The sequence below is a fragment of the Haemorhous mexicanus genome, chromosome 6 (assembly GCF_027477595.1).
Source record: "Haemorhous mexicanus isolate bHaeMex1 chromosome 6, bHaeMex1.pri, whole genome shotgun sequence".
Taxonomy (NCBI): Eukaryota; Metazoa; Chordata; class Aves; order Passeriformes; family Fringillidae; genus Haemorhous; species Haemorhous mexicanus.
The window spans coordinates 34009319-34025147 of record NC_082346.1 but is presented as its reverse complement, the minus strand read 5'-3'; the positions used below and the strand labels follow the sequence as shown (position 1 = coordinate 34025147).

General features: G+C 35.8%; 1 protein-coding gene across 3 annotated transcripts in view; it reads right to left on the bottom strand.

Moving 5' to 3' along the window:
* The window catches only part of FMN1 (formin 1), a 167217-nt gene that overhangs the window by 106309 nt on the left and 45079 nt on the right, over positions 1 to 15829 (bottom strand). For all 3 annotated transcript variants that reach the window (XM_059849788.1, XM_059849789.1, XM_059849790.1), the window contains one exon: positions 3223 to 3284. In XM_059849788.1, the coding sequence (XP_059705771.1) occupies positions 3223 to 3284 (62 nt within the window). The remainder of the gene's footprint in view (positions 1 to 3222; positions 3285 to 15829) is intronic.

Below are 15829 nucleotides of genomic sequence, written 5' to 3'. Positions count from 1 at the left end.
TTTGAGGCACTGGTCTTTAACCTCAATTTATGATATGAAATCGTTTTCAAAGTTAAGGAAGTTCTTCTGTGAAAAGGAAATTACTTTCTACCCACTCCTACATTTCAGCTCTCAGAACCTTCACAAAAAAAGCAAAAAATGCAAACATTACCATGGAGGCCACAAAGGTCACTATGAACACCTCATGATACATTCTTCCCTAAATGAGGCCAGCTTGCTCTTTCGTAACGTCATGGGCAGCTTTATACCAACTGCATTACTATTCACTATTTCTTAAGTTTCAGTAATATGTTCATAGCTGTGATGGATGCAACTATACAGGTATTTCTTTCTAAAATTTGCCAAGAGATATCTTAAGAGATGTAAAAATAGGATTTTATTATATGATATTTACTGAATAATTTATAAGCTAGCTATAGTTAATTTTTATCAAATACCTATTCATATATCTTACACTATATTATATGACATGCATTATGTAATACTATTATGTAATAGAAATACCTGAAGATACTAATATTCTCAGTTTGGAAATATATAAAATATCTAGCGGGCTGGTGGAAGTCTAACAATCTATGTCAGAGAAAAACATCCAGGCATAGGGTACAGGTTACAGCACAGCTATGGACTTTCCTTCCATCTTCAACAAGCAGCCTTAAACTCCCACGTAACTAAAGATGAAGGGATATTTGGTAGGTTTGTTCTAAAGGGAACACAGAGACATTAGGGAAAAAGTATGCTTGAATGTATGCTTGAATTTTTACTCTTTTTATCAATTTAACTTGCAGGGGAAAAAAAGCGCGGTGCACTCTAGTGCAGCTATGTGTTGGGTTAAATATTAAGCACTGCAGACTGAATATTGCCTTCAAGTAAATTCCTTTCTTTCAGAAGTCAGGAGTCCATTTACATTATTTTGATTTATGTTGTTGTCATCTACTTAGTTGGTTATTAGATACTCAAGAGTTGGTTCTGCTGGACAAACACTGTGAAGGTGTTGACAGCTATGACTTATCAATTGAGCAAATTCAATTTTAGTTTCATAATGCGCAAGGTAATTTTTGACCTAAAACTAAAACAGATACACAAACAGTGTCAAGATGTCACCACACACAGTTTAGAAGGAAGTATGAAACGTGCTCACGTTTTTGGGAACTTTTTCTGAAGGACTCAGCTGACATCTAGTGGCAAGAGCAGGGAAAGCAAAGCACTTAGCAGTACAGAACAGAAATCGTTCCATGTCTTTAAACTATATTATTCAGTATTTTGTAAACATTAAGTGAAAAATTCAAGAAATCCTTTAAATGCAGCAACAGCATAACCTTTTTTAGACATTAATTTCATGTGGATGATTCAGTTGAGTCATATACATTAATTAACCCTTCAAGAGTTAAGTGAGATTGTTATGCAATAAGAGAAGGCTCAGATTCACAAGTAATTGACTCGGTGTAATACATGTTGTAATCTTAATAAGTATACACACTACATGACAAAAACTGAATTCAAGTGACTTCAAAAAAAGGAACAAAGCTTCAAGTTTTGGTCATAACAATAAGATGGAAAAATAAAATACAGTACAGTCATATGCCCTCCCTACCCAGTGACTGTTGTGCATCTTTCAAGACTGCTACATTCACTGCAATTTCAGTCTCATAGATTCAGCACCAACCCCCAGAAATCAGTGGTATGGGTAAAGCCCTGGCTGCACTCTGGGTAGTCTGTGTTAAGTTTATAGAAAATTAACACAGTGATAACAATACTGAAGAATTAAAAACAATCTGGAATTCCTGTTCACATACTCAAGGAAAAAACCTTACAATAAGAAAGAGAACAAAAGTATAGGGCACTTTCTAATGCTAAAGAATAAACATATCACTCACTTATAAGCCACTATATACAGGTTTCAAGGAACAGAATCTAGATAATGTTGGTTACTTTCACCTTCAGAGGACAATTCAATAATATTTTGAGAACCTTCCCATACATATAACTTCCATAACTTCTTAACATTTCTCTAGGCCTTTTAGGAATAACAAAGACCGAGGGTCTACTCCTAACCTTTTGCAGAGAAAGTATGATAATCAAAAACCTTCTTCATAAACACCACATAAGGAATTTGGATCCATTTGCAAAAGAGCTGCTTAAAAGAAATTCCTATCTGTAGGTTCCTTCAGTGCATAGCACAAAATCAGATTTAACCCAAGAATTTCCCACAGTTGGGATACCTACCATCATATTTTTCTGTTATACCATTAAAGAATAAATGTAACAAAGTATTACATTAAATCATGACATCATTTTACTCCCCCATTATATGTTCCCAGTGAAATTTTATAATGTAAATTTTAATATGTGGCATTATACAACGTAATCTGCCTAATCTGACACAGTTAATGTATCAATGTACTGGATTATCAGAATTGCCATGTTAGTAAATCTTTTTATTTTCCATACTATTTGCTTTAGTGATGACAAAGGAAATACTGAATGTTTTGTAATTGATGACCTGTACACTAACAATTCAGCATATGAACCTGAATTAGAACACAGTGCAGCTATACTTAAGAATATATCGAAGCTGGTGAGAAAAGGAAGATACTGTTAATTTTAACTAGGGGTGACTACCAAATTCAGTTAAACTGCCATTTAAATTCCTGCTTTTATGATAAAACCACTCTCTTGTAATATTTCACTTTACTTACCACAGCCAAGGGAAAATGAGTTTTAATACTGAACTGTGTTATTTCTGATTTTTACAACTAGTTGGTCAATTTTACAGTTTAAAAGAGGAGACATCAACACAGAGTGCTCAATACTAAACTTCAGAAAGTCTCACACATGCTAATTTTCCTGTTAAAATTACACAAAACTGCTTCACCTTTTCACAGTGAAACATACACACAGAAGTATGTTTCACTGTGAAAAGGTAAGTAGTTAAACACCAGTGCCAATGCAAAAATACTGCACTGCTGTGTTACCAGGAAGAATTTAACAGAACAGCAATAAGAAGAACTACAAAGAGGAAACAAATAAAACTGCTTTCAGACATCATTGATGAGTGCAGGTATAGATTTTAACAAAATTAATTTTAGCTGAGCTGGCAGTCAACTGAAAACAATGAAAGAAAGAATTAAATTCTTACCATTTGATAGAAAGTTTATGTTAGCATCTGTAAATATCTGTAAAATGCACTAGACAGCGAAATAAATGATTACAAAACTATACCTTTAATGTTTCAATTTCTTCTTTGTGCTCCCTCTTTAAATGCAGAATGGCAGCTTGGTACTCTGTAGAAATAAAAAAAGTACATTCCCTTAGAGTCAGAAAACAATGTGCCATCTTCAGCATGGAATATTTCACTGGGTCCAGAATGCAGGTGTAGGCTCTCAAATAAATGACCTTTTGTGGTGGTGATGGAAAAGAAAATCTGAACACAGTAATTAGCATTTTTTTTCTAAGACCACATGACCAGATTTTCCACGGTGTTTCTGAGAGAAGAGGATAAAGCAGAGGTCTTCCATGCTGAGAAGGGAAAATGGGGGAAAAGATATGACAGACTGAAATAACAAAAGGAAACTAGTTTTGCTTAATTTTGCAAATAAATGTGGAGGTGATAGGATATTATGACATGCACATGCATGCATACACACACGCTCACCTGAATTCTCAAACAACATGCATCAAGTACAGGGATTTAAATGGATAAACATACAATCACTATACACAGTCAAACTGGATAAAATAGCAATCACAATTAAAAATGAAGACCTCAGAAGGTACCAAACAGTAAGATACATAGAATTTTTTCTCTTAATTCTATCATACGAAGAATAATTACAGAGTTTAAGTACAGAATAATACTGTGAATGCGATACAGGATAGTTCTGCCACTTAGCAAGAATATAACAAAATCCAAAGGCTGAAAGCATGAAACTGAAAGCCAGAGAAATTTAAATCAGCAGTGAAAAAATGACGAGGCCAGGCATTGATCATGCAGGTTTAGTGATGGCATAGATTTACCAAACACAACTTTAGGACCACTGATACTATGGTTCCCCTTAATCTGTACCATGACTGCATTTGGCCAGATGAAGAAACAGACATCCCTTCAAAACACTGGTGTAAGGCTTTAAGAGACCTTAAGAGAGTCTTTCGTAAGACACCGGTCCAGAAGCTACAGCCCTCCTAAACACGTGACTGGAGTTTGTTGTTAGATGACCAAAGTCCCACTTCCATCTGCTTTCAAATCCAAATTTATCCAAAAAGTGGGTTTCCAGTTTTCTGGCTTGGCTTCTGCCTCCTCAACTAAACCCTAACTTACACAAGGTTTGAAAATAGGCCAAAGAATTTTAATTTTGTTGTCAATGGTCTCTAAGACTAAGGAGTCTGCGTGACGCATTCAACAGAAGAACTAACAAAACAGCATTAAAGTATCCAAGTATGACCAAAGTACCAGTTAAATAAAATATTCCAGTGCTTATCTGCTCTCTTTTTTTTTTTTTTCCTTTTTCTCTTCAGAGCACATGAAGGAAAGAGGAAAGAAAAGATAACGATCATCACCATGAATTCTACATGACATGGAAGCTTTTAATGTAAAGCTTCCATGTCATGTAGACATGGATTTTTTCCAAGCACAGGTGAAGTTATAATCAAGCATAACTGGTTATAACTGATACATAAGATCAAAAGGAAAGGGATCAATATTTTATACAGCATAAAATAAAAACCTTGGTGATTCCAGCTAGCTATAGCATCTATCTAAACTCTTCCTTGCCCTCTAACAGGTCTCTACTTAGAGCTTTCAGGCATAAGAAAATTGCCTGACTGCTCTGCTAGAATCACAACTGGTTAGGTCTACAAACTTTTAGATTTTCTGCTATTAATTCCTTTGACTGATTGATATTCCCTACGGATATAGGCTCTGCATATCCATTCACCTAAACAGGAGATAAAACAGCTGCCTCAGGTCCCCAGAAAAAGTTGTGACCCTTCTGGCACCTCAGCTGCCTTAAGCACTCAGTTTGCAGGGCATGAACCTTATGAATGTCCTAACCTGAAGGTTAGCTCTTTAAGGTCACATGATAACTGAAGCAAATAACAGGCTTTGAAAATGCTCCTAACAATCAGTTCTTAGTTTAGCTAACAGAAGGATACAGATCTATCTGAACAAAAGATCTACTTTCTATGTGGAATTGCCCAATGATTAAAATTCTTTGAGATTTGGGTAAGAGAGTCATAATTCACCTACGATGACAGAGACCTGCACTAGCACCAGAAGCAGATTTTTCACCATGTTTACCCATTCCCAACCTTCTGCTGCTTTTTTTTTTTTAATCTTGGCACAAATGTTTGTGCAATTAGAGAATGATGGAAGAACCCCATGAATGAAATCTAACACAGCACAGGAATTAAAAAAAATTTTTAACCATTAAGTATATGTCATTGTTAGCACCTGTTTTTCATTGCTTCTAGCTGAAAGCTCTGAAACAAGTTCTACAGATTGTTTTAAGCTTTGTTCTAAAGCAGAAGTAAGATAGAGAGTAGCAATTCTTTTACCATTTAGTTATTCCTTAAAAATATGCTTAGAAAGTACTAAGCTATAAGAATTAATAATAAAAACTAATTTCCTAAAACACTGCTACTGCATAAAAGCAAGTGCATCATAAACTGATATACTCTAATAGATTTAATAGATTGTCTATGATATAAACTGACATTCAACAGCATAAGCTTCTAATTTTATTATTTTTAACTAGAACAAACTATCTGTTGGATAGAAGCTGACACCCAGCAAAGTACTTTAATTCTCAAGCAAATGTCTATTCTTCTGTACAAGATATTATAATGAAAATCACATCACAATTATATTGTCTTGCATAACATAAAGTAACTCATGACCATTCCTTTTCTGTCTTTTGTGAGGTCACCTTTATTTAGAACAATTGTACACAGATAGTTAGGATTTTAGGAAAATAACCTGTATATGCCTGATATGGTAATCAGAATCATTAAAATGCAGAAGAATTTACCTAGAAAAAATAATTTCATTAATGTAATTCCAAAAATCAGTTCCTTAACATACTGGCAACAGAATAATGAAGCTTGATTATGCAGTACTGTTGGGATGCTGCTTAGAGTTGTAAAAATCAAACCAGCAAAGTAAACAATAATGACATTTTAACAGAAGGAACTAAATGGGGAATAAAATATTAATCAGACTTTATAAACTATTGAATTCGTAAATTCCATTTCACTCAAAAAATAATTCACGTAGAGTACACATAAAATCCAGAAATACCAACGTATCACTGAGTGATTTGTCTAGGTTAAAAATTAACAATGCCAGAGTTGAAGAAATCCGATACAGCTCCGTAGCTAGCCTGACTCTCACACACCCACTGAAACTCTTTCGGCTGTGTTAGCTGACACATGAACACCTGAGGGCAGCTCTGAGAGCCTGCCCAGAAACAAGGCTGCAGCTGAACTGCAGCACTTCCCCCTTCCTGGTGCTGCCCTACCTTAGGGACCTTCCAGACTGACACAAACTAATCACAAACCACAGAATGGCTTCTAATCACAAACCACAGAATGGCTGAGGCCAGAAGGGACCTCTGGAGGCCACCTGGTCTGTACCCCCACCCCTCCCAGACCTGGCTGCCCAGGACCACATCCAAACAATATCAAGAAGTGCCACATCTACTTATTTTTTAATACTTCCAGGGATGGTGACCTGTTTCAGTGCTTAACCACTCTTTCCTAATACCCAAACTGAACCTCCTCTGATGCAACTTGAGGCCATTTCCCCTTATCCTATCACTAGCTGACTGGGAGAAGAAACCAACCCTTGGCCGCTACCTCCTTGCAGGTAATGAGCAACAGGTCTCCCCTGAGCCTTCTTTTCCCCAGACTAAACAAGCCCAGCTCCACTGGCTGCTTATAGGACTTACATTCCAGATCCTTCATCAGCTTTGCTGCCCTGGACACGCTTAAACACCTCAATGTCAATTTGCTGAAGCTTTAAATTCTTTTATTATGACACACAACAGAAGGCTGATTGCACAAATATCCTGTTGTATTTGCCTGGTCTCCAATCTGCCTGCAAGAAGACAGTGGCTGTAGGGCATAAATTTAGCTTCCCCTTAAGCAGATATTACTCTTAAGAACTTTTGAGACAAATCAGATAAAAATCAGATTGCAAGTGCTAAGTGTGCCAATCCTAAAAATTACACATGTAAATTAGGGTTTTGTTACTGAGAAAATAATTTTAAAAGTCGCTCCTTTACAAACGGCATTCAAGCAAAAAATAAACAATCACATTGCACAGATTCCACTCCAAACAGCTTGTAGTCTCAGTTTTTATTTACTACTTCTAATTTTCTACTTTTTCCTTTGTTTTGAGAGTATGCCATCACAAGAAAAATGCAATAGATCATGTAAGCTGCTGCCCACTTGAACATATTCTTTTTTTTTGCAACCTGATGCTACCTGCAATCAATAATTATAACCCACTGAAGCTAAAGCAAACTTTCATAAAACTGATCATTTTTTCTAAGATAGTGAGATGAAGCAGAAATACATTAACAAGCCTTCAACAAATATTTGTTACATTTGCTGAAAGCTAGCAACATAATATCATGTCATTGTAAAATGTTCTACTAAAACACTTTTTGAAAGTGATCTGAGAGTTGGCAAAGTAAACAGAAAGTTGTATAGAGACCTCAGTGATGACTAAATATATACAGTAACATGAAAATGTAAAATTTCCTTTTTCTATGTTGTTGTTGGAAAAATAAATCAATTATTCATTGTAAAAAAAAATCTACTTACTGTGAAACTTAAATTTCCATTTACTCACATGTTTTGCCATAGCCAGCAGATAACATTCTCATGAGAGAATGCTAAATTTGTATTCAGGTCTTCCCTACTTCTACTAACTTTGTATCAGCTGCAAATTCTCAAGTCTTACTTTTCCAGTTCAATCCTATTGTTTTATTCTAGATATGAACTTGTTATCTCATTAGTTTTTAACATAAACTTTTATTTTAATACCATTTTTTGTCTTACTTTTTTCCTAATGAGTAGCTTGCTAAATGGTTTTTAATAGTAACACACATATTTCACATTTCCTTGTTCAAGTGTATGTTCTTATAAGGTGCTTAGGAAAAAATAAACCACAATTTTTGAAGTGACGAACTACATAATTGTCATGATCCTGTTCTGCCACCCGGTGCTACAGTCAATATTAGAAAGCATCTTAACTTCCAGTCATGCTATATTTGGTTCTGCTTATGTGCAACTGCAGGAAGAAGTAAATCTAATTAGTATTTTATTTAAAAAAAATTTTGATTTGATTTAAAAAAAATTACTTTAGCATTGAACATTGCAAAGACAGAATCAGTGCAAACAGGATAACCTTCCTTCCCTAACTGTCATGTTTGCTATCAGTCTGCTTCATGATTTTAAAGTATGTTGTCAATATGGATCATATAAAGATAACATTGACTGGTAAAACAATACCAGTCCATCAGGAAAATACATTATTTTCTTTATCATTAGGTACTACAACATTTGAAATACTCCAGTTAAAGCCTGCAATTAACATCTACCCAAGTAATGGGCTGCAAGAAGGAAATAAAATTGTGTTTTAACTAACTACCAAATGCAAGGAGGAAGTAACTCTGTGTCCTGTAATTTCATCAAACATAGTATGTGAACAGATAAAAGAATTTTTGTTGAAGCACAATGGAAAAACTGAAGCTGCAACCCCGAACAGTTCAAAATGGTTGAATAAGGAAGATGGACACGATGTGAACAAAGAGCTTAAAGTAGAGCATCAGACATGGAATTTGTTATAGAATCACAAACATCTACTGTGTGAAGCAACAGAGTACCATGCACTGTGAAACAGTGGACAAATGTCTATACCCTTTTAGACATCACCATCTGCTAGAGCAAAAACTGTACAAAATACACAGAGAACTTTAGGAGCATGGTATGGCACCAGAAGTTTTAGTCATGTTCTGTTGAATAGCAGTTTTTAAATTAAAAAGTACCCGGAACTCAGAAAGTTGACAGATACCAAAACTTACATATATAGGGAAAAAAGTAATGCAATACAGAAAAGCTACTTGTCCTGATTAAGTTATACAAAAAGCACAATCTTTTCAACAGTTATTGTACTTCATGAGTTTTAAATTTAAACATAAAATAACTTGAAACAAAAGAAGATATATTCAACATATTGGGCTAATTTTTAAAGCAGTGCATTTTCTAGAATTTTGGCCCTGAAAGCTAATCTTGTAAAAAAATGTGTAACACAGGACTCCTTGAATCTACCCTTAACAATCATAAAAACCAAGTACGTAAATCAGCAGGATATTCTAGTATTCATAGGCTTTTGGTATCTGAATATGAACAAGTCCATGAATATTTATAGCTCCAACTGCTCAGCTTTATTATTTTTCCTGACTTTTTAGGATAAACATGGTCTCCAGGCAACATACCTGTAATTTCTGTGAGCCCATTTGGGACTATGGTTTCTACAGAGAAAGCTGAATTACAATACTGAAGTGCTAAGGATATTGAATGGACAGTTTAGCTTCAGCTGATTTCTTTAAAACCCACTAAATTCCCAAATAAGTACACCTCTAATCCTCTTAGTTACAAATTCAGATGATCTTCAAAATGTGAACCATGTATCTGTATAATCAGTATTGTCAACTATGTTCAAGAAGTTACATAGGAAGAGATGAGTGCTAGGATTTTCTTTTTCTGTTCCACAAACAAGTCTAAGAAGTTGTTTACTTATTTGTTTCATTAGGATGAAGGGAAAAACAGGAGATTTTTATGGGACAGGCAAATACAATTTGTCCGCTTGCCTGGTTTCCCAGCAGGCAGGAAATAACGCAAGTGGCCTCTAACTCTAAATACCTAAGAGTTTCTACAAAACTCTGCACCACCACCAGGGTCCTGTGGAAGAGCCCACTTTGAGTGAGATTTAGGAATGGGACTCCCCAGTTCAGTGCCCCCACCAAGACTCCCCCAAACGACACACTCCTCTTTCCTCTGTTCCTCCTTTCCCTCTCACTTCCTGCTGAAGCAGGACGGAGTTGCGAATTGGAGATGTCAAAAATGAAGATCACAGGTAGAGAGATGAACAGTTTACTGGAAACAGCAATGAGATAACAAAATGAACAGTAATGGCAACAATATTAATAACAAAAGTATACAAGACTGAGGGTGATTCACATGCAAAAATGCTCACACTGGACCCTGAGACAAGGAACAATGGAGCATGGCTTTCCCTCTCCTGCCATGCTTTTTTGACTGGAAGCTGGAGTCCCTTTCTCCCCACCCCCAACAATGATATAAGGTGGTATCAAATAACATTAGGGTCCTGGGTGAAACTAGGACATGAGGGAAATAGGAAATGCTTGCAATTGAATTGTGAGGGAGAAAGGTGTCTCAGACCAGACTGCTCAAAAATCCGTTTAGTGGCAGTCTATACAGACAATATAACTTCCCTAACCTAAGATCAATATAACTTCCCTAATCTAATGGCATGTGCAGGGAAATTCTAACAAGTTCCAATACAAGTTGCTTTAATTAATGCAAAATTGTCTTAACACCATCTTATTTCCTTCGAAGTATCCATGTAGCTGTGACAAACATGATTGGACTGTCACTATGAAACTTCAAAGGGAATAAGAGGGCTTCAAAGTACTTCGGATTTATTTCTTCTAATATGATGTCTACTCACATCATCATCTAAATGGTGTTTCATGGTAGAATTAAGAAGTAGTTCTTCACTGACATAATGTAAGAAGAGTTTATCCTGGTCATAAGGTTTGTTTTTAAATCTTATAAGATAATCAGACTGAATCCTCACCAACATCTAGTACTCCTAACTCAATCAGAAAAAAGGATCAAGAAGAAAACCAAAACCAAATCTTAATCCCTACAAAGTTTCGAGTCAGCAGATTGCTATTTTGTAATTCTATGAAAAGCATGACAACAGGAAGTTACCACTGAATAAACACACATAGAAAAATACAAATGCTTTGAAACATGCCTTATTCAGTATTGCCAGTTACTTCAGCAAACAACTACAAAAGTGATAAGGCCATTTGAATGAGATATTGAGCTACCTGGTCTAGTGGGAAGTGTCCCTGGCCCTAACAGGGGAGCTGGAACTAGATGATCTTTAAGGCGCCTTCCAACCCTAACTATTCTATGATTTTATAATTTGAAAATTAAAAAGAGCTGCTTAAAAGAAGTCATGAGCATTTGTTCTGAGTCATGAGCATTTGTTCAAAATGTCTTTCTTAAGCTTCACTTAAAATCCAAAAATGGCCAACGCTCTGCGTGTCCTGCTCTTGGTGGGTATAAAACTGAGCAAGAAGACAAAGACACAGCAGGGGTTATAAGTGAAATAAACTTCCAAAAATCAGGTTAATATCATTAATTCCTTTTCTTAAAGGACAATTAAACCTCCTTTTCCTTCAAAAGACAACCCTACTGATTCATTACTGGGATGCAGCCCTGCCCATGGCAGAGGTGTTGGTACTAGATGATCTTTAAGGTCCATTCCCATCCCTTAATTTTCAAGTCTCAGTTTCTATGATTACTAATGACATTACTAATCAGATTCTACGATTACTAATGATATTATCAGTTAGTATCTCATATGGTTGTCAATGGGATTTTAGTGTATTTCTTGGTCAGCCTTACATGTGCTCCTGCTCTAAGGATCAGTATATGTCCAAATAGTTTTCCATAACTCTAATGTTAAGATCTATGATCACGTTAATTTTGACTACTGTCTTTGCTCCAAAGACTTTAGAAAAAAAACCAAATTACAACATGTCTAATGTGAAATTAAGAAGAAATTAACCTAAATTTCACTCACTTTAGTGGGAGGGCAGCCATTGAAACTGAAGTACCACAAACTAGAATTCTGAGGACAGTTCCTGATATCTTATAGAACTTCTGTAGTCTTACAAAAGTTTTAGTTCTTAAGAGTGGTAGATATAGCAGACTCACATTTTACCACTTCTATTCCATCAAGGAAAGATAAATACTACCTTTATGGGAACAAAAGAGACCAAAAACTAGACAGAGACAGACAACATTACACTGTTCCACCCACCTGGTGGTCCCTCCTTGTAAAGCTTTAGGTGAGCTAGAGACAAAAGCATAAGTAAGATTGTATTTAAGCTTCACTCAGAGAACCTGTATTTTACACTCATTAGGTTCATATACTAGCAGGGAGTCTTGCACACCCCCTGCTTTTCATTATTACTAAAAATATATAAATGAGCTGGTATTTGCAGCTTCTCCTTATGTTATTTTGTCTTGCAAAAAATTATGAACTGCTGAATTTCTGAAGTGTTTCTAAACACTAGCTCAGCCTATCAAATAAAACCCAAATCAAATAGCAAGTACTTATTTAAGTTTCCACCATGTAAAAATATCCTGTGGATATTCCTTGGTTAACCATGGGCCACATGCAGTAACACTGTGAAAACAAAGCCACCTCTGTAGTACCCCCCACTACCTAAAACAGGCCACACAAACCAAATACACTTAGAAATATTTCTGTAAAGCTCTCAGCTTGATATATACACAGAATACCATATGCTGATTTTATTAATTCCTCAAGACTTACAATTGGAAGTAACAACCATGCTCACTCATAATTGTATTTTCATGTTGTGTGGTAAAGGAAGGAGACCAAAGCAGATCAGAAAGCTTAGACTTTTCTAAGAGATTAATTCCTTACAATCTGATTAGAAGACAGAAGTTTGGGGTGGGAACACTTTGAAGAATTCCTCATCTTGTTTTTCATTTGCAAAACATGCATTTAAAGAAGTTTTAGACTGTGTAATAGCAGTGACTGATATTGCTGACATATGTGACAGACAAAATATGCTACCAGGTGGCAGAAACAAAACATAAAACCAAAAATTATTCCTCATGATTAGTACAGTATGAGGCATGCTTCATTATTTGGCAAAGAAAATACACACTAAAGCATGTGTGCTTTTCCTAATGCAGAGAAAACTGAACACGAAATAAAATTGGGATGTTTAGAACAACCTACATAATCAAAATGTCTAATATATGTTCAGTTTTATCATCACACAGAACTTTTCTGAACACAAAGCAACAACAATATTTACAAATGTATTCAATACATGCTCATGAAAATCTTATAATACTAAGCGTGCTGCACTCTTCACCAGTATTTCTAAAAGAAAAGATATAAGCATTCACTGGTCAATCTGGTGACCTGAAAATTCAACCTACGATCCCAGAAGTACTGGATAGGGTGGGTCACTGTGTTTTCTAAGGGAAATTTTCATTCTTTGAAACTGTTGCAAAAGCAAATACACACATTCAAATATTATTCAGTATTATACTATTGTGTTCAACTCTGCAGTGCAAGAATTACCTTTTCTTCTTTGGTAATAAAACAACTTCCCTACTTAAATAATTTTAAATAAAATCTTACATGAAAACCTTTCCCACAGAAATCTCCATAACTCACATTTCAAGTAGACGGGTTACTCCTCAAGCTTTACACAGCAATTTAGGAAACTTCTCTGCCATCATCTCAAAACTTTATGTAGAAAGCAGAAGCTTTGAAGTTAAATGAACTATATAGCCACTTCTGGTCAGTACACTCATTTTTGTAAAAGGCCATACATATTAAATTTGGTGTGTGGAAACATGCAGAAGAATGTTAACACAATTTAAGGGTAATTAGAGAACAAAAGCTAGAAAACTTGAGTGCAATCTACCTTTCTTGAGATGTACCACACCCTGTAGTATAAAGAAAATCATTAACTTGTAATTGTACTGATTCATTACATTTCAGAATAGTGAGGGTTTCTCAATGTTTTCTCCCTGCATGGTAACCCTTGGTCCTATTTTCAATACTCCCCTTCACTACAGCATTTGTTTCCTCCTCTATTTCCCCGTGTAGTTCTAATCTTTAACCACCGGGTGTCAGACGGGAACCTACTCACCGCCGGTACACCTTTTTAATTACTTTTTTTTTTTTTTTTTTACAGATATATTGATGCGACCTTCCAGGCTCTCTGAGGCTAAAGTCATAAAACAGCAGCAAACTTTCAGGCTTTTCTTTCAACAAAAATACACACGAGCAACTTTCAAAATCTAATTTGTTCAGTCTTGGACTGTTTTTTATAAGGCATAGCCACATTTAAGCATCCTTTTATAACCAGGAAATTAAAATTTATTTATGCTCAAAGAAATTCACAAAATCACCTATTTTTTAGGGATAGCCATGATTCTAATCCTCCTTCCCTCAACCCCATTCTATCTATTCCTATGCATCCTTTTTTTTTGTAGTTACCACTGAACTTTAACTCTTTTAAGACCCATAATTCCTTAGATGTAAGGATGCTGAGTCCACAGACTGGGAAATGAGCAGATATCCTTCACTTGAGCTTAATTTTTGTTTTGGTTTTTGGATTTTTTTGTTTCATTTTTAAGACAAGGAAGAACCCTCCAAACCTAAAATTTCAAAAATTCTCAGCACCCTAAAGATTCCAGTACAGTGAAAATATGGCAGATGTGAGAAAAGGAAACAAATGAAGAGGGACTTGGAGCAAATACATAGCCCAAAGCAAGCCAACAGTCCAGTATCCAAATACTGTCCAGGTATTTAGATAATACAAACACCAGAGTAAACTTAATCCAGGACACTAAGTATCTTAACAATAGCCACTGAATTCCCCAAGAATAAGAGAACTGTATCCACAAAAAATTAGCTTCCTACGGAAAAACCAGCACCCCCTGGATGGCCTGTGATGGAAATGAGGAAAACAGTTACTCCTCTTTCTGATTGCAAAGCAGTATAAAGCACTATTCAAAAGCAGTCACCTGAGTAACTTATCTGCCTGACCATTCCTCAGCTCTGGGGGGTTACAGTTACAGCTCATTTACCTGAGAGCAGAGATGAACAGTTTCACTTGTCATTTCACCCTCCCAGAAAGGCAACACTAGAGGTACTGCTGCTGGGGACAGGCAACACGAATTCTTTCTCAATAAAGGTCCTACTTCATATTTACAAAACTAATCTAGTACAGGATCAGGTTCACCAATGCAATAAGGTAAACAAGCAACTCTTTAAACAGCACACATGAGGAACAGATTTATTACAGAGTACATGTCTGTGCCAGAGCAGAGGGAGCAAACCTGGCAGGGCTGATACTGAATTTATCTAAAAAGAAATCCAAACAGCAGTTCTAAATACAGGTGCAAATTTTCAGAAAGCATCACAACAAGTGAACAGTGAGACTTAAGAACAGGAAAGGGAATTCAGTAAAACTCAGAGGCATTTCTGTAACACAAAGGGCTTCATATATTTCAAAACAGAACCATGGAAATAAAATACAAAATCATTCTTCTTGTGTACACAATGGCTCTTTCACTGTGTTTCAAATACATAACAAGAATCATCTCGTAAAACCCTGTGACTTCTGGGTCTTGGCAAAACTGGATTGCTCAGGTGCATAGTGCAGTCTATTTTTCAAAATTAAAACTACATTAAAAGAAATAATCCACACAACTTGCCTTCATTATATTCAGACAACCGATTAATCTTCTCACTAGGAAAACATTAAACTTAGCAATCATCTTTCTACTCCAAGTGGACTAAAGGTGTTCCAATGTGAATCTTAAGCATGCTTGTATCCATGGCTACACATGTATGTGTATCCATACAAGGCTTTGGGTTCTGTAAAACCCGTCCTTGTTAGGCACCTGCTGCAAAACATACAACCCGACTCAAAAACAATAGGCC